General features: G+C 42.8%; 1 protein-coding gene across 1 annotated transcript in view; it reads right to left on the minus strand.

Annotated features, from left to right (window-relative positions):
* LOC120019947 (collagen alpha-4(IV) chain-like) overlaps positions 1-25,731 on the minus strand; it is a 50,592-nt gene extending 24,861 nt beyond the window's left edge. The window contains exons 1-19 of the mRNA XM_038963358.1: positions 25,709-25,731; positions 23,699-23,761; positions 23,467-23,502; positions 23,334-23,361; positions 21,088-21,168; positions 20,744-20,788; positions 20,590-20,652; positions 19,674-19,718; positions 19,126-19,179; positions 12,090-12,156; positions 9,036-9,143; positions 6,214-6,360; positions 5,953-5,961; positions 5,100-5,189; positions 4,566-4,726; positions 2,752-2,824; positions 1,968-2,074; positions 1,351-1,534; positions 1,101-1,169 (exon numbers count right to left, since the gene is read on the minus strand). Coding sequence (XP_038819286.1) covers positions 1,101-1,169; positions 1,351-1,534; positions 1,968-2,074; positions 2,752-2,824; positions 4,566-4,726; positions 5,100-5,189; positions 5,953-5,961; positions 6,214-6,360; positions 9,036-9,143; positions 12,090-12,156; positions 19,126-19,179; positions 19,674-19,718; positions 20,590-20,652; positions 20,744-20,788; positions 21,088-21,168; positions 23,334-23,361; positions 23,467-23,502; positions 23,699-23,761; positions 25,709-25,731 — 1,453 coding nt within the window. The remainder of the gene's footprint in view (positions 1-1,100; positions 1,170-1,350; positions 1,535-1,967; positions 2,075-2,751; positions 2,825-4,565; positions 4,727-5,099; positions 5,190-5,952; positions 5,962-6,213; positions 6,361-9,035; positions 9,144-12,089; positions 12,157-19,125; positions 19,180-19,673; positions 19,719-20,589; positions 20,653-20,743; positions 20,789-21,087; positions 21,169-23,333; positions 23,362-23,466; positions 23,503-23,698; positions 23,762-25,708) is intronic.
* Positions 25,732-25,747: the final 16 nt, after the last annotated feature.

Genomic DNA, 25,747 nt, shown 5'->3' on the forward strand with positions numbered 1-25,747 from the left:
TTGGGGTCTTTGTACATTTGGAAGACCCATTTGCGACCAAGCTTTAACTTCCTGACTGATGTCTTGAGATGTTGCTTAAAAAAATCCACATAATTTTCCTTCCTTATGACGCCATCTATTTTGTGAAGCGCACCAGTCCCTCCTGCAGCAAAGCACCCCCACAACATGATGCTGCCATCCCCGTGCTTCACGGTTGGGATGGTGTTCTTCGGCTTGCAAGCCTCCCCCTTTTTCTTCCAAACATAACGATGGTCATTATGGCCAAGTAGTTCTATTTTTGTTTCATCAGACGAGAGGACATTTCTCCAAAAAGTACGATCTTTGTCCCCATGTGCAGTTGCAAACCATAATCTGTCTTTTTATGGCGGTTTTGGAGCAGTGGCTTCTTCCTTGCCGAGTGGCCTTTCAGGTTATGTCGATATAGGACTCGTTTTACTGTGGATATAGATACTTTTGTACCTGTTTCCTCCAGCATCTTCACAAGGTCCTTTGCTGTTGTTCTGGGATTGACTTGTACTTTTCGCACGAAAGTACGATCATCTCTAGGAGACAAAACGCGTCTCCTTCCTGAGCGGTATGACGGCTGCGTGGTCCCATGGTGTTTATACTTGCGTACTATTGTTTGTACAGATGAACTTGGTACCTTCAGGCGTTTGGAAATTGCTTCCAAGGATGAACCAGACTTGTGGAGGTCCACCATTTTTTTTCTGAGGTCTTGGCTGATTTCTTTTGATTTTCCCATGATGTCAAGCAAAGAGGCACTGAGTTTGAAGCTAGGTCTTGAAATACATCCACAGGTACACCTCCAATTGACTCAAATTATATCAATTAGCATATCAGAAGCTTCTAAAGCCATGACATCATTTTCTGGAATTTTCCAAGCTGTTTAAAGGCACAGTGAACTTAGTGTATGTAAACTTCTGACCCACTGGAATTGTGATACAGTGAACTGTAAGTGAAATAATCTGTCTGTAAACAATTTTAGAATAAGGCTGTAGTGTATCAAAATGTGTAAAAAGCCTGGGTCTGAATACTTTCCGGGTTTTAATGACTCCAACCTAAGTGTATGTAAACTTCCGACTTCAACTGTAGTTGCTCACCTGGGGGCCCAAGTAGACCCTTTAAGCCAGGTAGGCCAGGGTTGTAAGGGCCACAGGGCAGAACCTCGCCTGGTGATACAAAGAAAAAGGTTTCCCGTCAGTAAAACAGATTTGAGCTGAACTTGATTTGGCATGATTAATTAGATCGATTCCATTTTGTTTCACTAAATATTAAATGACAATGTTAACCTAAGACCATTACCACTGAGGAAGATTTTCATTCAGGCGTTTCACTCTCTATCGGTCCTACCTAGAGGTCCAGGTTGTCCAGTTTGTCCAGGGGGTCCTGGGAGGCCCACGTCCCCTGGGGGCCCTTGGTGGCCATGACGGCCTGGAGCACCAGGGCCTGGGGGGCCCGGTCTGCCTGGGGGGCCTTCAGTTCCATGGAGCCCTGGGTAGCCTTTGTCACCTACCGAGCTCCCGTAACCGTCACCCTGACGGATGGCAAGGCATGACATGAAGAGGGCGAAGTTGTCCCTTACATGCTGATCTAAGGTCAGTTTTGTGTTTCCCTACTAATGATTCAGGTTGGGACTTGGGGAGGGCAAGCTGATCCTAGATCTGTACCTAGTGGAAGCCCGGAGCAGAAATCGTACACTGTGACAACACAGACAGACTGCAGATGCACTAACCCGCTGGGAAAACACTGGTTGAATCAACGTTGTTTCCACGTCATTTCAATGAAATTACATTGAACCAACGCGGAATAGACGTTGAAATGACGTCTGTGCCCAGTGGGAATTGACTGTTTCCCCAATATTATAGTGTAGAAATGTAGGAAATGATCGTAATGTCCCCCCCACATTTCAAATCAAAATGACCCTGGGAGGAATAATGTTCCTCTGACAGACTAGCCCACTAACTCACCGGGGGTCCGGGGTCTCCCACAGCGCCAGGGAAGCCATCGGATCCTGGCCGACCGGTGGCCCCAAACGGTCCGTTGGGGCCATTGAAGCCAGGGTCACCCTTCGCACCTGTCAATTAAAATGTCCAAAACAACAAGTTATGTAATGTCAATGTATTACACCAAAATACTAAAGGCAATGTTATGAAGAGGTTTGAGGGGTCATTTAAAGTGCATTTTACAGTTCATGTAATTTGACAAACGTCATTTCAAACCAGCATGGGTTAAAATATACAGCACTGACATATGTTTTCCTCTGTGGCTCAGTTGGAAAAGTATGACACAAGGTACGGGTTCAATTCCCACAGGGATCACATACACATACTAAAATAACTCACTGTCCTGTCAGTGGTATATATAGTGTGTGGTGCTCTGTAGAGACTCGTAACGACTCGATCAGATCGACAGCGTCATTGCTGCTTAATAAATACTGCAGTCAGACTTCCATCACTATGTAATCCAACATGTTTACTGGTTATGTGTGTGTAAGTAAGGTTCAACATTCACCTTCTGCCAACCTTTCTATAAAGTCTACACATACAGTTTGATGCATACTTGGATAAATCCAACGCATGCACCAACCAGAATGCACTGCAACTGCCTCTACAATGCAAGGCAAACGCAGCGTTCCATTGGAAATGAATGTAAATCTGGTGTACCAAAACGCAATGACGCTGATGGTCTGATCGAGGCGTAAGAGATTTTCTTACGTTTCCCATTCTAATCTGGATCACATCTTCCACTCACCTTTATAGTTGATCACATAGGACTCTCCCTTCTGTCCCTTCACTCCATTGTAACCAGGCCTGCCTGGGTTTCCCTACAGGGGGAAGCATGTCCAGACAACATCACTGTAACCTGCCTGGTTTGCCCTACAGTCCAGACAACATCAATGTAACCTGCCTGGGTTGCCCTACAGTCCAGATAACATCACTGTAACCTGCCTGTGTTGCCCTACAGTCCAGACAACATCACTGTAACCTGCCTGGGTTGCCCTTCAGTCCAGACAACATCACTGTAACCTGCCTGGGTTGCCCTACAGTCCAGACAACATCACTGTAACCTGCCTGGGTTGCCCTACAGTCCAGACCACATCACTGTAACCTGCCTGGGTTGCCCTACAGTCCAGACCACATCACTGTAACCTGCCTGGGTTGCCCTACAGTCCAGACAACATCACTGTAACCTGCCTGGGTTGCCCTACAGTCCAGACCACATCACTGTAACCTGCCTGGGTTGCCCTACAGTCCAGACCACATCACTGTAACCTGCCTGGGTTGCCCTACAGTCCAGACAACATCACTGTAACCTGCCTGGGTTGCCCTACAGTCCAGACCACATCACTGTAACCTGCCTGGGTTGCCCTACAGTCCAGACCACATCACTGTAACCTGCCTGGGTTGCCCTACAGTCCAGACCACATCACTGTAACCTGCCTGGGTTGCCCTACAGTCCAGACAACATCACTGTAACCTGCCTGGGTTGCCCTACATTCCAGACGCCATACAACTTAACGATCCTCTGGGTTACACCTTGTGCATGAGACGTCTGGGTTACACCATGTGCATGAGACCTCTGGGTTACACTTTGTGCATGAGACGTCTGGGTTACACCTTGTGCATGAGACGTCTGGGTTACACCTTGCGCATGAGACGTCTGGGTTACACCTTGCGCATGAGACGTCTGGGTTACACCTTGCGCATGAGACGTCTGGGTTACACCTTGCGCATGAGACGTCTGGGTTACACCTTGTGCATGAGACGTCTGGGTTACACCTTGTGCATGAGACGTCTGGGTTACACTTTGTGCATGAGACATCTGGGTTACACTTTGGCTTGATTATGTGTCTTTTAACGTGTTGTGTATAAGTCGTCTGTCTAGGGATGTTTAATCTTGTTTTGTACACTAGCGGCACTCTCATTTGGGTCACAGGCATATAGGTAGCACAGGTGACCAGGAAGGGTTAGCACAGGTGACCTGGAAGGGTTAGCACAGGTGACCAGGAAGGGTTAGCACAGGTGACCAGGAAGCGTTAGCACAGATGACCAGGAAGGGTTAGCACAGGTGACCAGGAAGGGTTAGCACAGGTGACCAGGAAGGTTTAGCACAGGTGACCAGGCTAGGACAGGTGATCAGGAAGGTTTAGCACAGGTGACCAGGCTAGGACAGGTGATCAGGAAGGTTTAGCACAGGTGATCAGGAAGGGTTTGCACAGGTGACCAGGAAGGGTTTGCACAGGTGACCAGGAAGGGTTTGCACAGGTGACCAGGAAGGGTTAGCACAGGTGATAGAGCATAGAGTTTATACCATCCCACAGGAATCATAGATTACTCCTCTGCATATTGGAATATCCTGTATTGTTTCATATGCAAGAAATAGGAACATCACCCAAAGATATATCTACGTTTGGAAAGACGATTCTGTGGACACGTCATGAACTACTCTCAACCTGTTACAGTGGCGTCTTATAGGGATTCGCCATTACACTTTACACTTTGCAATACGTTTTATAAAAGGTTTTATAATTAGTTTCTATGTTCTACAATATGGGTTAGCCTTACGTGGGATCCTTGTGAGCCAGGGTCCCCATTATATCCATGGTCACCTTTCTCTCCGCTGTGCCCTGGCAGCCCGTCATACCCTATGGGTCCGCGGGGGCCCGGAGGACCTGGGATCCCTCTGTGACCATTCTCGTATGTACACTCACACTCACCGTTGTAGCCTGAAAGACAGACGCAGACATGGTTAGTGTAATCACACGCAGACGTACGTAGACAGACATGCACGGACGCACACACACACATACATACAAACACACACACAAACAAACACATGGAAGAAACACACAACCAACGGGTCCCAAGTGGCGCAGTGGTCTAAGGTACTGCATCTCAGTGCAAAAGGCGTCACTACAGACCCTGGTTCGATTCCAGACTGTATCACAACCGGCCGTGATTGGGAGTCTCATAGGGTGGCACGCAATTGGCCCAGCGTCGTACGGGGTAGGCCTTCATTTTAAAATAAAAATGTGTTCTTAACTGACTTGCCTAGTTAAATAAAGGTTAAATACATAGAAAGAAATAAAGGTCACTCACCTTTTTCTCCTTTGTGTCCCGTTAATCCTGGATATCCGGTATCGCCATCGTCTCCTCGTATACCCGGCTCACCAGGAACACAATAAATGCCTACAGGACATGATTGGCAACCCCCCCCCCCCAAAAAAAATGTTTATAATTAAAAACATAACTCCACGGATCATTAGTGCCAGTTATATCAGCGACTTTAGAAAATGGACTAACAACCTGAAACTTTGCATTATGTCAGACCAACATCTAGTCTGCGTCCCAAACAGCCCTATTCCATACATAGAGCATTAGTATGTACCCTCTGGGCCCTCTGGTTAAAAGCAGTGCACTATATGAGAAATAGGATGCTTTTTGGGATGCTGACCTAAGCAGTATTTGAAATATGTTGACAGTTTAATTAAGCAATAAGGTCCGAGAATGTGTGGTATATGGCCAATACACCACGGCTAAGGGCTGTTCTTAGGCACGACGCAACAGACCAAAAGGCTCCTTAACAGCTTTTACCACCAAGCCATAAGACTGCTGAACAATTGATAAAATGGCCACCTTACTATTACATTGACTCCACCCCCCCACCTATTTGTTTTGTACACTGCTGCTACGCACTGTTTATTATCTATGCATAATCAGGAAGGAGTTTTATTAATTAATTAGCCGTGATTAATTGGCAAATATACCACAAACCCCCGAGGTGCCTTATTGCTATTATAAACTGGTAACCAACGTAATTAGAGCAGTAAAAACAAATGTTTTGTCATACCCGTGGTATACGGTCTGATATACCACGGCTGTCAGCCAATCAGGATTAAGGGCTCGAACCAGACAGTTTATCACAATCAATATACAATGACACCACGCTTACCTCCACATCCTAACAGAATTCCAGTAATTATACACCGTCGAAACACAGTGATGATGTTAGGCCAAGGAGGTGCACACAATGGAAGGGAAAACGTACACCATGTCAGTAAAAGTTCACAGTATACCTTGTATTTACGCTAGAACGTGCATCATTTAAGTTCCAATGACTGCATGAAAAGGGCAGATCATATCTAAATCATGGACAGTGGCTAGAGAGAGCTTGTGGTGTGACTCCATACGGTCTGGTATTGTGTGGTCCTACCTGGACGGCCTCTGAACCCCTTGGCTCCGGGACGCCCTCTTTCCCCTGGTTGTCCTGGTATTGGCTCTATAGTGTAGTACCTGCCTGGCTCCCCCTTTAAACCCTTAGGACCAGGGAGACCGGGGTAACCTAGCTGCCCTGGTTGACCTGGACAATGAAAAGGAGAGATAAGGGGTCAGGGGTAAAAGGTGATGGAATGAATGAGAAAGACAATAGTGAGTGGTGCATGGTAGCAGAGCTTACGGGTAATACAGTGCTGTAATACAGTGTTACAGTGCTGTGATACAGTGCTACAGTGCTACAGTGCTGTAATACAGTGCTACAGTGCTGTAATACAGTGCTACAGTGCTGTAATACAGTGCTACAGTGCTACAGTGCTGTAATACAGTGCTACAGTGCTACAGTGCTGTAATACAGTGCTACAGTGCTACAGTGCTGTAATACAGTGCTACAGTGCTGTAATACAGTGCTACAGTGCTGTAATACAGTGCTACAGTGCTGTAATACAGTGCTACAGTGCTGTGATACAGTGCTACAGTGCTGTAATACAGTGCTACAGTGCTACAGTGCTGTAATACAGTGCCACAGTGCTACAGTGCTGTAATACAGTGCTACAGTGCTGTAATACAGTGCTACAGTGCTGTAATACAGTGCTACAGTGCTGTAATACAGTGCTACAGTGCTGTGATACAGTGCTGTAATACAGTGCTACAGTGCTGTAATACAGTGCTACAGTGCTACAGTGCTGTAATACAGTGCTGTGATACAGTGCTACAGTGCTACAGTGTTGTAATACAGTGTTACAGTGCTGTGATACAGTGCTACAGTGCTACAGTGCTGTGATACAGTGCTACAGTGCTACAGTGCTGTAATACAGTGCTGTGATACAGTGCTACAGTGCTGTAATACAGTGCTACAGTGCTGTAATACAGTGCTACAGTGCTGTAATACAGTGCTACAGTGCTATAATACAGTGCTATAAAAAGTATTGGCCCCCTTTCTAATTTCCTCTATTTTTGCATATTTTTTTATACTGAATGTTTTCAGATCTTCAACCAAAACCTAATATTAGATAAAGGGAACCTGAGTTTACAAATAATACAACAACTACATACTTATTTAATTTATTTCATTAACAAAGTTATGCAACACCCAATGCCCCTATGTGGAAAAAGTATTTGCCCCCTTTCACTCAATAACTGGTTTTGCCACCTTTAGCAGTAATGACTCCAACCAAATGCTTCCTGTAGTTGTTGATCAGTCTCTCACGTTGCTGTGGAGGAATTTTGGCCCACTCTTCCATGCAGAACTGCTTTAGCTCAGCGACATTTGTGGGTTTTCAAGCATGAACGGCTCGTTTCAAGTCCTGCCACAACATCTCAATTGGTATTAGGTCTGGACTTTGACTTGGCTGTTCCAAAACTTCAAATTTGCTGCTTTTTAGCCATTTTCATGTAAACTTGTGTTTTACTGTCTTTTTTACTGTTGTTTTTATTTCTTTACTTATCTATTGTTCACTTAATACCTTTTTTGCACTGTTGGTTAGAGCCTGTAAGTAAGCATTTCACTGTAAGGTTTACACCTGTTGTATTCGGCGCACGTGACGGATGATCTGACATTCCACCATGCTTGACCGTTGGTATGAGGTTCTTACTGTGGAATGCAGTGTTTGGTTTTCGCCAGGCATAATGGGACACGTGTCGTTCAAAAAGTTATACTTTTGAATCATCTGTCCATAGAACATTCCTCCAAGAGTCTTGATGATCATCCAGGTGGTTTTTGGCAAACTTGAGTAAACAAAACTTGAGTAAACAAAACCAAACCCTGCATTCCACAGTAAGAACCTCATACCAACGTTCAAGCATGGTGGTGGTAGTGTGATGGTTTGGGGATGCTTTGCTGCCTCAGGACCTGAACGACTTGTCTTAATAGAAGGAACCATGAATTCTGCTCTGTATCAGATAATTCTACAGGAGAATGTCAGTCCATCCGTCTGTGAGCTGAAGCTGAAGCGCAGCTGGGTCATGCAGCAAGACAATGATCCAAAACACACAATCAAGTCTACATGAAAAAAGCAACACATTTGAAGTTTTGGAATGGCCTAGTCAAAGTCCAGACCTAGTCCCAATTGAGATGTTGTGGCAGGACTTGAAACGAGCAGTTCATGCTTGAAAACCCACAAATGTCGCTGAGTTAAAGCAGTTCTGCATGGCGATGAGAGAGACTGATCAACAACTACAGGAAGCTTTTGGTTGCAGTCATTGCAGCTGAAGGTGGCAGAACCAGTTACTGAGTGAAACGGGGCAATTACTTTTTCACACAGGGTAACTGGGTGTTGCATAACATTGTTAATTAAATAAATAAAATAAGTATCACATTTTTGGGGGTTATTTGTAAACTCAGGTTCCCTTTATCTAATATTAGGTTTTGGTTGAAGATCTGACAACATTCAGTATCAAAAATATGCAGAAATCGAGAAAATCAGAAAGGGGGCAAATACTTTTTCACAGCTCTGTAAGTCTAAGAGCACAAGTTAGAACAGCTGTGCTCTTATTGTGTACAAATATGAGCAGTGTCTACTATAGTAGGACAGGAAGTGAATGGATAGAAAGGCAGGTTGACAGAAGACTGACCCTAGGCCCCAATAATCCGTCCCAAAGTGACTCTTGTTTACTTCCGTTCATGGATTAAAAAGGAAGAGGCTGGTATAAGGAATTGGTGGAAGGTGGGACAATTAGGAAACAGGACCAGAAAAGACAGAACATTTAGAAAAATAAGGGGATAGGATATATTATATATCATAAAGACGGTGAAATGTTGACCTGTGGAGTTTAATATCCCTGGTGGTCCCGGAGGTCCATTAATGCCCATCTCTCCAATGTCTCCTGGTGCTCCCCTTGGACCTTGGGGGCCGGGTTCACCAGGGTAACCTGCAATACAGTGGATACAGAGTCTGTTTCTTATTTTACCATGATTCCGATCTCATGCGCTGTTATGTTTTCTTCGTACAGTTAATTTCCTAATCATAAATCTCACATTGTCTTGGATCAGGTTTCTCTGGATAAACAAAAAAAGGTTAAAGAAATAAACATAACAAACAACATAAATAAACTCTATGGGTCCATATTTGAGAACATTAGAAAAAACTTTCTTTGGTCTCAAAATGTGCGTTAGCCAATTCAAATCGTTGATGTAGTTGCAGGTGATAAAATGCTACGTTAGTTTTTCCCATTACACAACCTGTCACATTTAGCCCTATGTCACCCTGACCAGGTGACAGTGATTAGGTTCAGTAACAAATTCCGCATCAACTTATCAAAAGATCTTAGACTTTATATCCACCAACCAATGGCACTTCTTAAAATAGGTCAATTTGTCCACCAGAGGGATATTGTAAGCCTCCAAATTCAAGGTTTACTTGGTCTGTAAAAGTGCAGCGTCCTGATAATACATGCACATTTTCACATGTGACAAAAGCGCGTGTTTTTGCTTATCCGTTTCACACACATCTTTTACATAAAAAAAGATAAAGGAGTAGGAGTGCCTTACGGTCTTGTCCAATAGTCGCTGTCAGGTGGCATACACACACTGTTCACTGCTGGTCCTCAATGCTTGATTCAAATAACGCATATGATTCTAATAATGCATATAAAACTGTGGTTTTTGAAGTGGGGGAGGGAGACATAATTATATTATTATTGTAAAAAAATAAATATCCAATCGGATAAACACTCCAAACAGCCTACCCGACCGCTCTGAGGCGTCCGCATGGTCCTAAATTGACAGCGTTGCCCTGTTTTGTGTCACATTCCAATGATAAAACTATGGGGGGAACAAAAATGCAATTTCAGAATGTGGGGGGACATGTTGCGCCCCCGCATGTTTGGACACACCTACTCATTCAAGAGATTTTCTTAATGTTTTACTATTTTCTAAATTGTAGAATAATAGTGAAGAAATCGAAACTATGAAATAACACATATAGAATCATGTAGTAACCAAAAAGGTGTTAAACAAATCAAAATATATTTTATATTTCAGATTCTTCAAAGTAGCCACCCTTTGCCTTAATGACAGCTTTGCACACTCTTGGCATTCTCTCAACCAGCTTCATGAGGTAGTCACCTGGAATGCATTTCAATTAACAGGTGTGCCTTCTGAATTTGTGGAATCTCTTTCCTTCTTAATGTGTTTGAACCAATCAGTTGTGTTGTGACAAGGTAGGGGTGGTATACAGAAGATAGCCCTGTTTGGTAAAAGACCAAGTCCATATTATGGCAAGAACAACTCAAATAAGCAAAGAGAAATGACAGTCCATCATTACTTTAAGACATTTAGGTCAGAACTTTGAACGTTTCCTCAAGTCGCAAAAACCATCAAGCCCCCTGATGAAACTGGCTCTCATGAGGACCGCCACAGGAAAGGATGACCCAGAGTTACCTCTGCTGCAGAGGATAAGTTCATTAGAGTTACCAGCCTCAGAAATAGCAGCCCAAATAAATGCTTCACAGAGTTCAAGTAACAGACACATCTCAACATCAACTGTTCAGAGGAGACTGCTTGAAATCAGGCCTTCATGGTCGAATTGCTGCAAAGAAACCACTGCTAAAAGGACACCAATAATAAGAAGAGACTTGCTTGGGCCAAGAAACACAAGCAATGGACATTAGACCGGTGGAAATCTGTCCTTTGGTCTGATGAGTCCAAATGTGATATTTTTGGTTCCAACCGCCGTGTCTTTATGAGATGCAGAGTAGGTGAACAGATGATCTCCGCATGTGTGGTTCCCACCGTGAAGCATGGAGGAGCAGGTGTGATGGTGTGGGGGTGCTTTGCTGGTGACACTGTCAGTGATTTATTTAGACTTCAAGGCACACTTAACCAGCATGGCTACCACAGCATTCTGCAGCGATACACCATCCAATCTGGTTTGCGCTTATTGGGACTATCATTTGTTTTTCAACAGGACAATGACCCAGCACACCTCGAACTGTGTAAGGGCTATTTGACCAAGAGGGAGAGTGATGGACCATAAACTGAAGGAAAATCAGCCAACAAGTGCTCAGCATATGTGGGAACTCCTTCAAGACTGTTGTAAAAGCATTCCAGGTGACGCTGATTGAGAGAATACCAAGAGTGTGCAAAGCTGTCATCAAGGCAAAGGGTAGTTATTTGAAGAATCTACACTTTTTTGGTTATTACGTGATTCCATATATGTTATTTCATAGTTTTGATGTCCTCACTATTATTCTACAGTGTAGAAAATAGTAAAAATAAAGAAAAACCCTGGAATGAGTAGGTGTGTCCAAACTTTTGACTGGTACTGTGTGGGTCGGTCTGTAAGAAGGTCTCCAACAATAAGTTCCTCATTAAATGTGTTCGTAATGTTCAGTTACAAGGTTTTGGCTGCACTTCTCTCTTCTATTCTCAACACAATAAAATGTAATTCTACATTTCAAAGGAAAAAATATATATCTCACCTGGGATTCAAACTTTCCGCAAACGGCGAAAACTACCAGGAGCCAGGCTACACTGAGCTATTCAGTTTACATGTGCGTTTTAGTAACTTTGACTAGTAGATGGTGCCGTTTGACTTTATTAAGGACGCTTTAATGGAAAAGTGATCGATCACATCCAACAACAATACGTCAACATTTGTAATTGGCCGATACAGAATTAGTTACCGGACATAAATCACTGCCAGCTGGTCAGGTTAGCATAGGGCTAAATGTGACATGTTATCTAATGGGAACAACTAACACGTAGCATTGTATCACGTGCAACTACGTCAATGATTTTAAATGGCCGTTTTTGAAGTTTAAACTTTTTCTAGTGTTCTTAAGTATGGACCTTGTATAACTGAGCTGTCCTCTAACCTGCTACAGTGTAATTGTGGTATATTTGGCGCGACGGTCCTCTGAAGCCTTTGTCTCCTGGGAAGCCCTGCGAGGATACAGAGAGAGAGGTTATTACCTAATGATAATAATAAAGCATTCATTTACACTGGCCTGCGGGGCAACATAGGAGATCATCACTCATAAATATGGCCAGGAGTTTTTCCTGGACAGATCATATGGTCAGGAAACACTCCCTGTGCTACTCATTATCTGGGTTGGCATCGATTTCAATTTAAGAGATGAATTTCAATTTAAATAGAAAAATGACCTTTTTAGAGTAAGCAATCAAAATATATTTAAATAAATGACTGAGACAAGAATATGATAACCACAAGGAGGCAGTTGAAGGGCTGGTTTACAGTAAACTGTTGTGAGAAAGTGAGTGGACTCTATAAAAATATCTGTCACCCTAGGTCCTAGATGAAGAACACCAAAACAGAATTCTCTTGCTCATCTACGTAGTAGATGATGCTAAAACTTGCCTCCCTGTACGCTAGCTAGTTAAAAGTGGGCCTTGACTTCGCCCAGTTCTCTGTCCGTTTCCTGCCCCTACTGTATTTTGATATTTAGTTCCTGCCAATCAACAGCTACTCTTCCTGGGATCCAATCACAATTAAATACAATAAAACAATACATAACACACTATTACACACTACTCTACCATAACATATCTACAATACAACATTTATAATACAGCAAAATAATCATATTAAAATGTATGTGTGTGTAGAGTGCATGTGTTAGCATGTGTTTGTGAATGCTGTGTGTGTGCCTGTGTGAATGCTGTGTGTGTGCATGTGTGAATGCTGTGTGAATTCTGTGTGTGTGCTGTGTGAATGCTGTGTGTGTTCTGTGTGAATGCTGTGTGAATGCTGTGTGAATGCTGTGTGTGTTCTGTGTGAATGCTGTGTGAATGCTGTGTGAATGCTGTGTGTGTAGTGTAGTTTTATCTGTTTTATAAATCTTATATTTTACTGCTTGACTGAGTTACTTGATGTGGAATAGAGTTCCATGTAGCCATGGCTCTATGTAGTACTGTGTGTTTCCCGTAGTCTGTTCTGGACTGTGAAGAGACCCCTGGTGGCATGTTTTGTGTGGTATGTATGGGTGTCTGAGCTGTGCGCTAGACGCTTAAACAGACAGCTCTGTGATTTCAACATGTCAATACCTCTCACAAAGACAAGTAGTGATGCAGTCAATATCTCCTCCACCCTCAACCAGGAGAGATTGACATGCATATTATTAATGTTGGCTCTCTGTGTACATCCAAGGGCCAGTCGTGCTGCCCTGTTCTGAGCTAATTCTAATTTGCCTATGTCCCTCTTTGTGGCACCTGACCACACGACTGGACAGTAGTCCAGGTGTGATAAAACTAGGGGCTGTAGGACCTTGTTGATAGCGCTAGGTGGGTTGAGGGAGGTGGGTTGAGGGAGAAAGAAAAAACAAGACATAGGAACGTGGCCAGAGAGGCAACGCAGGAATCCTGTCAAATATTCCTCACAGAACTAAGATGAGTGGAAGAGGTGAAGAGGAAGAGGGTGGAGAGAGTTGAAAAGAAAAACACACTTTGAGAGAGCAGAGGATGACATTCCAGAGGAAAATGTGGAGAAAACACCATGTCCTTTTCATCCAACCAGTGTGTAGGTTTGATAAGAATAAGGATTAAAAAAAAGATGGTCCCACTGTCAGAGGAGAGAAGAGCCAGGAAGAGCAGAGCAGAGAATCAAAACATGCACAATACCAAATCAACCGCTTAGTCCCGATCCCTTGGACACTTATTTAGATCTAAAAAGATTGGGTAGGCAATTAGATATGGCAATAGCTCCACCTTGACTTCAGACAGGCTAGGTGGAGTTTTTGCAATAGTGGTTACACTAATTCAATCTTTTCAGACTGTGGTCTGGCTCCAGATCCAGAACCCGGTTAATACGGACCCCCCCCCCCCCAAGTCGGGCTTTCAATGTAATGCGGTTTAGAATTGTAATAGTAGAATAGACAAGGTGCCATTTAGAAAATGACAGACCTTGGAGCGCTTTTTATAACCTGTCAGAAATGTCCAGTTGATCAACTATCCCATGTTATCTAGATACTGTAGGTACGTTAGGCTAACCAGCTATCTACATTTTGTAGTTATCGTTAACAGATCCCGTTTACCAGGGGCCTCGACCCCCAGGGGGACCCATTTATTTTGTTGAGTCACTCAGGTATCATATTAACACACATTTGGCAAAATGTGGAAAATTGCAGGAAATTTGCTTAAAAACTGCAAAATGTTCCTTCCGCCACAAGAGAGGTGTGAACAGTTTGGTGTCGCATGGGTCGCGAGGTGGAGGTTGGTTACTACGTCGACAAAGACAATATCCATCCGGACCTTTGCCACCTAGGACATTTGTGTGACCGGAACTTCTCAAATAGTGGTTGAGTACCCTTGGTTTAGGGGGTAGAGGGTAGGGATCAATTTGGGATTGGGATATATAGTGGCATGGGAGGTGTTGGGTTTGCGCTAGACATAGCGTTTTCCTTGATGGCCAAAAAGCTACATTTTAGTCTCATCTGACCAGAGTACCTTCTTCCATATGTTTGGGGAGTCTCCCACATGCCTTTTGGCAAACACCAAATGTGTTTGCTTATTTTTTTATTTAAGCAATGGCTTTTTTCTGGGCAATCTTCCGTAAAGCCCAGCTCTGTGGAATGTACAGCTTAAAGTGGTTCTATGGACAGATACTCCAATCTCCGCTGTGGAGTTTTGCAGCTCCTTCAGGGTTATCTTTGGTCTCTTTGTTGCCTCTCTGATTAATGCCCTCCTTGCCTGGTCCATGAGTTTTGGTAGGCGGCCCGCTCTTGACAGGTTTGTTGTGGTGCCATATTCTTTCCATTTTTTAATAATGGATTTAATGGTGCTCCGTGGGATGTTCAAAGTTTCTGATATTTTTTTATAACCCAACACTGATCTGTACTTCTCCACAACTTTGTCCCTGACCCGTTTGAAGAGCTCCTTGGTCTTCATGGTGCCACTTGCTTGGTGGTGCCGCTTGCTTGGTGGTGTTGCAGACTCTGGGGCCATTCAGAACAGGTATATATATACACTGAGATCATGTGACACTTAGACTGCACACAGGTAGACTTTAACTAATTATGTGACTTCTGAAGGTAATTGGTTGCAGCAGATCTTATTTAGGGGCTTCATAGCAAAATGGGTGAATACATATGCACGCACCACTTTTCCGTTAGTTATTTTTTTTCATTTCACTTCACCAATTTGGACTATTTTGCGTATGTCCATTACATGAAATCCAAATAAAAATGTTATTACAAGTTGTAATGCAACAAAATAGGAAAAACGCCAAGGGGGATGAATACTTTTGCAAGGCACTGTATTTGGACTGCAATTTCTGAGGCTGGTAACTCTAATGAACTTATCCTCTGCAGCAGAGGTAACTCTAGGTCTTCCTTTCCTGTGGCGGTCCTCATGAGAGCCAGCTTCATCAGGGCGCTTGATGGTTTTTGCGACTGCACTTGAAGAAACTTTCAAAGTTCTTGAAATATTCTGTATCGACTGACCTTCATGTATTAAAGTAATGATGGACTGTCATTTCTCTTTGCTTATTTGAGCTGTTCTTGCCATAATATGGACTTGGTCTTTTACCAAATACGGCTATCTTCTGTATACCACCCCTACCTTGTCACAACACAACTATTTGGCTCAAACGCATTAACTTCTTGAGCCTATGGGGGCGCCATTTCGACTTTGTAAAAATGAGTTCCCAAATTAAACTGCCTCGTACTCAATTCTTGCTCGTACTATTGGATAGAAAACACTCTCTAGTTTCTAAAACCGTTTGAATTATTTCTCTGAGTGAAACAGAACTCATTCTGCAGCACATTTCCTGTCAGGGAGTGAGATTTCAGAAATCGAGGTCCCTGTTCTGAGGTCAGTTTATAAGTCCCCATGTAAGCCATCGGGCTACATGCACTGCATACGTCTTCCTCTAGATGTCAGTAAGCGGGGAGAATTTGAATGGAGTGGATTGCGCAATCTGGGACCCTATATAAGACCGTGGAACGGAAGTACCGTCCTTTTCAACGGTGCGCCTGGCGCAAGAAGACATCACAATGGCGTCCTGCAAACGCTTTCGTTTTAGTAGTTCTATATCTCCGGTCATGTTTTTATTCGTTATAGGTGTTAAAGACATCATAAGGTAGTTAATTTAAACCAACTTATAGCAGTTTATAGCAGTTTATTGCGATTTTCTGGGATTTCTTTGTCATGCGCTTTCACGAGTTGGACACGTCTCCAGTGGGTGGCTATCGTTAGCTGCTATTTCGACAGGAGAAGAGGACATCTTTCAACCCAAAGACGATTGTTCTGGAGAAAGGACACCTTGCCCAAGATTCTGATGGAAGCTCAGCTAATAGTAAGCAGTCTTTATGCTGTTAATTCGTACTTATGTTGACAAATGTCAAATAATAATTCCGCCATGAATTTCGGTGCGTCTCGCTTTAGCGCACGCTGTATGCTTGAAGTAACGTTAATTTTAAAAATGTAACCCAGCGATTGCATTAAGAACTAATTTGTCTTTCAATTGCTGTCCAACCTGTATTTTTTTAGTCAAGTTTATGAATAGTTTTCGATTAGAATAGGTGCCTCTCCAAGATGGCGCCGGACAGATTGCTTGACGTTTTGGCCACTAATCACATTGTATAACCACGATTTGTGCCGCTAAATATGCACATTTTCGAACAAACTCTATATGCATTGTGTAATATGATGTTATAGGACTGTCATCTGAAGAATTCTGAGAAGGTTAGTGAAAAAATTAATAGCTTTTGGTGGTTTATACGTAATCGCTATGTTTGGCTTGAATCAATGCTGTTGTGATGTTTGCTATTGTGGTATGCTAATATAACGCTATATTGTGTTTTCGCTGTAAAACACTTAGAAAATCTGAAATATTGTCTGGATTCACAAGATCTGTGTCTTTCAATTGCTGTACGCTGTGTATTTTTAAGAAATGTTTTATGATGAGTAATTAGGTAATACACGTTGCTCTCTGTAGTTATTCTAGTCGCTTTGGTGAGAGTTGTGATGGTGGCTGCAATGGTAAACTATGATTTATACCTGAAATATGCACATTTTTCTAACAAAACATATGCTATACAATAAATATGTTATCAGACTGTCATCTGATGAAGTTGTTTCTTGGTTAGTGGCTATTTATATCTTTATTTGGTCGAATTTGTGATAGCTACTGATGGAGTAAAAAACTGGTGGAGTAAAAAACTGGTGTCTTTTGCTAACGTGGTTAGCTAATAGATTTACATATTGTGTCTTCCCTGTAAAACATTTTAAAAATCAGAAATGATGGCTGGATTCACAAGGTGTGTATCTTTCATTTGGTGTCTTGGACTTGTGATTTCATGAACATTTTATTATATGATATCCCTGTGGCTTTAGGCTAGGCTATGCTAGTCAGCTTTTTTGATGGGGGGGATCCCGGATCCGGGTTTGGGAGGTGTTAGAGGTTAAGGAATGACATTCCAGAAATTAACTTTTAACAAGGCACACCTGTTAATTGAAATTCCAGGTGACTACCTCATGAAGCTGGTTAAGAGAATGCCAAGAGTGTGTAAAGCTGTCATCATGGCAAAGGGTGGCTAATTTGAAGAATCTCATATATATTTTGGGTACTACATGATTCCGTATGTGTTACTTCATAGTTTTGATGTCTTCACTATTATTTTACAATGTAGAAAATAGTACAAATAAAGAAGAACCCTGGAATGAGTAGATGTGTTCAACCTTTTGACTGGTACTATATATATATATATATATATATATATATTTTTTTTTTTAACTCATATAAATGTAACCTTAATTTATTTATTGAACCATAAAACACCCCATTTAAGAAAAGCTGTTGAGTTTCTGGCTTGGTTACAGTGGCCACAAACCAGGCTTTGTTTATGTGCCAAGTTTAGATGATGGACCCTGATGTATCCGCTTTCTGGTTTTGTCTGTTGTTTCAGCATTCAGCCACAAGAGGGCAGACGAAGTACAGACCCAAACCAAGATGGCAAGAAAATCTATACAGATGTAGGATACTAATTTGAGCCAGTTTGCTACAGCAGGAAAATAATTCTGCAGCTACAGGAAATTTCTATTATTATGTGGATTAAATGTGTTCTGTATCCTCAACACTTGACACTACTTGATAAGAGTTATTATAGTTGGTGGGTGTTCATGGACTCAAATTGAAATTAATTTTAAAGAAGTCACACCCATAGAGCTCACTCCACAATTAAATCTGAATACTGAAAGCTATAAAGCCTGGGTAATAAAATACAGTATCTCCAGAATTTGTCCCTTTCTGGGTCAACTGAACTAATGGAGTTGAGCCCACCCAACCTACTGATAATACACAGATACTGTCTGGTTCTGGTTGAGCCCAGCTGGCTGATAATAGACAGATACTGTCTGGTTCTGGTTGAGCCCAGCTGGCTGATAATAGACAGATACTGTCTGGTTCTGGTTGAGCCCAGCTGGCTGATAATAGACAGATACTGTCTGGTTCTGGTTGAGCCCAACCTGCTGATAATAGACAGATACTGTCTGGTTCTGGTTGAGCCCAGCTGGCTGATAATAGACAGATACTGTCTGGCTCTGGTTAAGCCCAACCTGCTGATAATAGACAGATACTGTCTGGTTCTGGTTGAGCCCAGCTGGCTGATAATAGACAGATACTGTCTGGTTCTGGTTGAGCCCAACCTGCTGATAATAGACAGATACTGTCTGGTTCTGGTTGAGCCCAGCTGGCTGATAATAGACAGATACTGTCTGGTTCTGGTTGAGCCCAGCTGGCTGATAATAGACAGATACTGTCTGGTTCTGGTTGAGCCCAGCTGGCTGATAATAGACAGATACTGTCTGGTTCTGGTTGAGCCCAGCTGGCTGATAATAGACAGATACTGTCTGGTTCTGGTTAAGCCCAACCTGCTGGTTCTGGGTTCAGCTTACCGTTGGTCCTGTCCTGCCGATCAGACCAGGAAACCCTTGGTCTCCAGGATAGCCCTGAATGACAGGAGAACAACTACATTAATAACATACAGTATAGAAGTCAACATTCACAGAAAGGACAATATTTAGACATTCACATCAAAACTACAATTCCTGTGCCTGAGCCTGGTCTAGCCTGCAATGTCGCCACTTGCAGCACTTGTACTACACCCTCAGCTCGTTACAAATCCTAATTCCACCGCTACTCTACAGCTTCATCCCTCACTGTCTCCCCTCTCGTTGCCTACTGTGCCTATCTGAATAAAGTGAAAATAAATGTATTCTCGTTAAAATTACAATTCCTTCTCCTCCTTTAGTTTCCTAAAATAACCAAATCTGACAACAGACCAAACTATAGTAAAGTCAATCAAATCAGTTTCCTTCAGATGCCTTTCATGCAATATCACTGCAGATCCATTGGTAGTTAAACATAGCAAAGCAATATTTTGGAGAGTAATTATTCCACACAACATTGACGAGACTAAACTAAGGGGATGGAGAAGTCCCACCTGTGGTCCAGGCGTTCCAGGCAGGCCGGTAGCTCCAATGTAACCCTTGGACAGAGAAGATAAGAGACAAAAAATTAAAAAATGACAACTAATCAAGTAATATGGAAGACAACAACAGATGACTACATAATAACAAGGAGGACAGCTTTATGACATCAGATCACAACAGTACAGTGTTCCTACCCGAGGACCAGGAGGACGGCTTTATGACATCAGATCACAACAGTACAGTGTTCCTACCCGAGGACCAGGAGGACGGCTTTATGACATCAGATCACAACAGTACAGTGTTCCTACCCGAGGACCAGGAGGACGGCTTTATGACATCAGATCACAACAGTACAGTGTTCCTACCCGAGGACCAGGAGGATGGCTTTATGACATCAGATCACAACAGTACAGTGTTCCTACCCGAGGACCAGGAGGACGGCTTTATGACATCAGATCACAACAGTACAGTGTTCCTACCCGAGGACCAGGAGGACGGCTTTATGACATCAGATCACAACAGTACAGTGTTCCTACCCGAGGACCAGGAGGACGGCTTTATGATATCAGATCACAACAGTACAGTGTTCCTACCCGAGGACCAGGAGGACGGCTTTATGACATCAGATCACAACAGTACAGTGTTCCTACCCGAGGACCAGGAGGACGGCTTTATGACATCAGATCACAACAGTACAGTGTTCCTACCCGAGGACCAGGAGGACGGCTTTATGACATCAGATCACAACAGTACAGTGTTCCTACCCGAGGACCAGGAGGACGGCTTTATGACATCAGATCACAACAGTACAGTGTTCCTACCCGAGGACCAGGAGGACGGCTTTATGACATCAGATCACAACAGTACAGTGTTCCTACCTCGAGGACGGCTTTATGACATCAGATCACAACAGTACAGTGTTCCTACCCGAGGACCAGGAAAGCCACGGATTCCAGTTTCTCCCTTGAGTCCTTCATAGGATTTTTCTCCCTGTAAGGAGAGTTATAGTTCAAACACATGTAATTCGCAAACGCACAAACCACAGACACACACACACACGAGCATACACACACAAACTCACAGTTATGCCTCTGGGTCCACATGGTCCAAGAACCCCTTTATCCCCCTTAAACAGACAAAAACAACATCAAGAGTTAATCGTGGTAGACAAAAGCAAACTCTGTTACAGCAAGCCAATTATGGGTTAACTCATTCATTGCTCTGGACTTCAAGAAGAATATTGCAGTCCATATTTTGAGTTCTAATGCTCCAAACTATAAAATTACATTTCTTGGTTCCCACTGATGGTTTAGCATCAATTGTTACAACCCTTGGTAAGCATATAGTCCACGTGTTTCCTTGCACTATGAAGTACAGAGAAAGTCCATAATGTTCCCATAGAGGCAGTCGCCCTATGTAGGGTACCTTGGCTCCTTTGGGGTAGAAAAGGTCTGGAGGCTCGACGATCTCCTCAGGCCCCGGAGGCCCTGGTTGACCCTGGTCCCCCTGAGAGACAGCAGGAGGAGTAGAGCGATAATATTATCCATGTTGGCATGGAGAGACGGAGATGATTAGGAAAGCAAAGGCTAGTTTTTTCAAACAGAAATTCGCATCCTGTAGCACAAACTCCAAAAAGTTCTGGGATACTGTAAAGTCCATGGAGAATAAGAGCACCTCCTCCCAGCTGCCCACTGCACTGAGGCTAGGAAACACTGTCACCACCGATAAATCCACGATAATTGAGAATTTCAATAAGCATTTTTCTACAGCTGGCCATGCATTCCACCTGGCTACCGCTACCCCGGTCAACAGCTCTGCACCCCCCACAGCAACTTGCCCAAGCCTCCCCCATTTCTCCTTCACCCAAATCCAGATAGCTGATGTTCTGAAAGTGCTGCAAAATCTGGACCATTACAAACCAGCTGGGCTAGACAATCTGGACCCTCTCTTTCTAAAATTATCCGCCGCAAATTGTTGCAACCCCTATTACTAGCCTGTTCAACCTCTCGTATCGTCTGAGATATCCAAAGATTTGAACGCTGACACGGTCATCCCCCTCTTCAAAGGAGGAGACACTCTAGATCCAAACTGCTACAGACCTATATCTATCCTACCCTGCCTTTCTAAAGGTCTTCGAAAGCCAAGTTAACAAACAGATCACCGACCATTTCAAATCCCACCGTACCTTCTTCGCTATGCAATCTGGTTTCAGAGCTGATCATGGGTGCACCTCAGCCACGCTTAAGGTCCTAAACGATATCATAACCGCCATCGATAAAAGGCAATACTGTGCAGCCGTACTCGTCAACCTGGCCAAGGTTTTCGACTCTGTCAATCACCACATTCTTATCGGCAGACTCAACAGCTTTGGTTTCTCAAATGACAGCCTCGCCTGGTTCACCAACTACTTCTCAGACAGAATTCAGTGTATCAAATCGGAGGGCCTGTTGTCCGGACCTCTGGCAGTCTCTATGGGGGTGCCACAGGGTTCAATTCTCGGGCTGACTCTTTTCTCTGTATACATCAATGATGTTGCTCTTGCTGCTGGTGATTCTCTGATCCACCTTTACGCAGACGACACCATTCTGTATACTTCTGGCCCTTCCTTGGACACTGATAACTAACCTCCAGACGAGCTTCAATACCATACAACTCTCCTTCCGTGGCTTCCAACTGCTCTTAAATGCAAGTAAAACTAAATGCATGCTCTTCAACCGATCGCTGCCCGCACCTGCCCGCCCGTCCAGCATCACTACTCTGGACGGTTCTGACATAGAATATGTGGACAACTACAAATACCTAGGTGTCTGGTTAGACTGTAAACTCTCCTTCCAGACTCACATTAAGCATCTCCGATCCAAAATTAAATCTAGAATCGGCTTCCTATTTCGTAACAAAGCATCCTTCACTCATGCTGCCAAACATACCCTCGTAAAACTGACTAATCCACCGATCCTTGACTTCGGCGATGTCATTTCCAAAATAGCCTCCAACACTCTACTCAGCAAATTGGATGCAGTCTATCACAGTGAAATCCGTTTTGTCACCAAAGCCCAATATACTACCCACCACTGCGACCATGTATGCTCTCGTTGGCTGGCCCTCGCTTCATATTCTTGCCAAACCCACTGGCTCCAGCTGTCAGAGCAGCTTACAGATCACTGCACCTGTACATAGCCCATCTGTAAATAGCCCATCCAATAAATAGGCCGTAGTGGTAAAGTAATTACAATCTATCACTCCAGTGTTTAACCTCATCCCCATACTGTATTTATTTATTTATCTTGCTCCTTTGCACCCCAGTATCTCTAATTGCACATTCATCTTCTGCACATCTATCACTCCAGTGTTTAATTGCTAAATTGTAATTACTTCACCACTACGGCCTATTTATTGCCTTACCTCCCTAATCTTACCTCATTTGCACACACTGTATATAGATGTTTCTATTGTGTTATTGACTGTACATTTGTTTATTCCATGTGTAACTCTGTGTTGTTGTTTGTGTCGCACTGCTTTGCTTTATTTTGGCCAGGTCGCAGTTGTAAATGAGAACTTGTTCTCAACTGGCTTACCTGGTTAAATAAAGGTGACATAAAAAAAATAAGTAAAAATGATTACACAGCAAACTCCTGCAAAACACACACTCACACACTAGCATAGCTACTTACCTCATCACCTTTAATGCCCGGCAGTGATCTGCCAGTGTCACCCTGAAACACAAACACGTTTGTAAGTGTGTGTGTGTGTGTGTGTGTGTGTGTGTGTGTGTGTGTGTGTGTGTGTGTGTGTGCGCCCACTCACTGGTTCTCCTCTAGCCCCGGGTGGACCGTCTGGACCCTAGATGAAAGAGAGAGAAATATCTTAACACATAGCTTAACATACATACTGTTCACCACTATATAATCTCATTAACTACATACAGTACTGTAAGACATACAGGTCACACAAAAACAAAAGATATACATGTTTCACATCACAGAATCGTCTATATTCAATAGTAAAGACGATGATTACAAAAAGCCCTATTGCTCACATTATTTCCATTAGGTCCAGCAGGGCCTGTGTGACCCTTGGGTCCCGCATGGCCAGGTGATCCCTGGAGGAAAAACATGACAGAGCACAGGGTCGTGTTCATTAGGCACAAAATGGAAGAAAACCCCTCTGAAGGGATGTTAAACAGACAGGTACTATCTGTACTTGTCGTCCAATAAGAAACACCCATGTGTTCCTTTAACTAAATATTTTTGCTGCGGTGTGCCCTACTGAACATGACCCAGAACTTGTTGGCATACATTTGTTTTTTAACTTCTAATTTATGAGTCAAAAGGCAATACATGAGTGTGTTAGAGTTAAATGTTGTGAAACACAACTGCTACTACAACTTATATCCTTGTTTTACTCATGTAAATTGACTGAGAACATATTTTCTTTTACAGAAACAACCTGGTGGAAGAGTTACAGTGGGGGAGGAGAAATACTAGTACTATCAAAGTTTTACAGAGTAACTATGTCTGAACATCTACAGTGCCTTCAGAAAGTATTCACACCCCTTGACTTTTTCCCACGTTTAGTTGTGTTACAAAGTGGGATTAAAATTGATTTAATTGTCATTTTTAGTCAACGATCTACACAACATACTCGGTAATGTCAAATTTGAAGAAAAATGCTTTATTTTTTTAATTAACAGAAAATAAAACACTAATATATTTTGATTATATAAATATTTAAGCCCCTGAGTCAATACTTGTTAGAATCATCTTTGGCAGCGATTACAGCTGTGAGTCTTTCTGGGTAAATCCCTAAGAGCTTTACACACCTGGATTGTACAATATTTACACATTATTATTTTAAGAAATTGTCAAGTTGGTTGTTGATCATTGCTAGACAGCCATTTTCAAGTCTTGCCATATATTTTCAAGCCAATTTAAGTCAAAACTGTAACTAGGCAATTCAGGAACATTCAATGTTGTCTAGGTAAGAAACTCCACTGTATGCAGTATTTGACCTTGTGTTCTAGGTTATTGTCCTACTGAAAGGTGTCTTATTGCAAACAGGATTTTGGAATATTGTTATTCTGTACATGCTTCGTTCTTTTCACTCTGTCATTTAGGTTAGTATTGTGGAGTAATACTCCTATCACAGCCATTAAACTCTGTAACTGTTTTTAAAATCACCATTGGTGTCATGGTGAAATCCCTGAGCAGTTTCCTTCCTCTCCGGCAACGGATTTAGAATGGGCGCCTGTATCTTTGTAGTGACTGGGTGTATTGATACACCATCCAAAGTGTAAAAATAATAACTTCACCATGCTCAAACGGACATTCAATGTCTGCTTTTTTTTTTTTTTACCCATGTCCCAACAGGTGCATTCTGTGCGAACCATAGGAAAACCTCCCTGGTCTTTGTGCTTGAATCTGTGCTTGAAATTCACTGCTCAATTTAGGGACCTTAATTGTATGTGTGGGGTACAGAGATGGGGTATTCACTTAAACATCATGTTAAACACTATTATTGCACACAAGTTGAGTCCATGCAACTTATTACGTGACTTGTTAACCACATTTTCACTCCTGAACTTATTTAGGCTTGTCATAACAGAAGGGTTGAATACTTATCGGAGACATTTCAGCTTTACATTTTTTATTAATATGTAAACATTTCTAAAAACATAATTCCACTTTGACATTATGGGGTATTTTGTAGATCAGTGACATAAAAATCTCAATTTAATCAAATTTTAAATTCAAGCTGTAACACAGGAAAATGTGGAAAAAGTCAAGGGGTGTGAATACTTTGAAGACACTGTACCTGTCATCTTCTCCCATCTCTGGAGTTCAAAGCTGCCGTAGCTGTAGACCCCCGTCACTGTGGTAACGTGTTTACGGGTGGTGTTCTAAGAGTGTGATAGTGAAAACGATGAAACACTTACAGATCTTCCAGGAGGCCCAGGGTCGCCCTGTCAAATATCAACAAGTCAAAGTTTGTGTAATATAACGCACATATCTGTACACAGACACACACACACACAGCAAAGATTACTCACAGGAAGGCCAGGTACAGATACATCGTAGACAGGCTCCCC

Source organism: Salvelinus namaycush, chromosome 25 (assembly GCF_016432855.1).
Source record: "Salvelinus namaycush isolate Seneca chromosome 25, SaNama_1.0, whole genome shotgun sequence".
NCBI classification, from domain to species: Eukaryota; Metazoa; Chordata; class Actinopteri; order Salmoniformes; family Salmonidae; genus Salvelinus; species Salvelinus namaycush.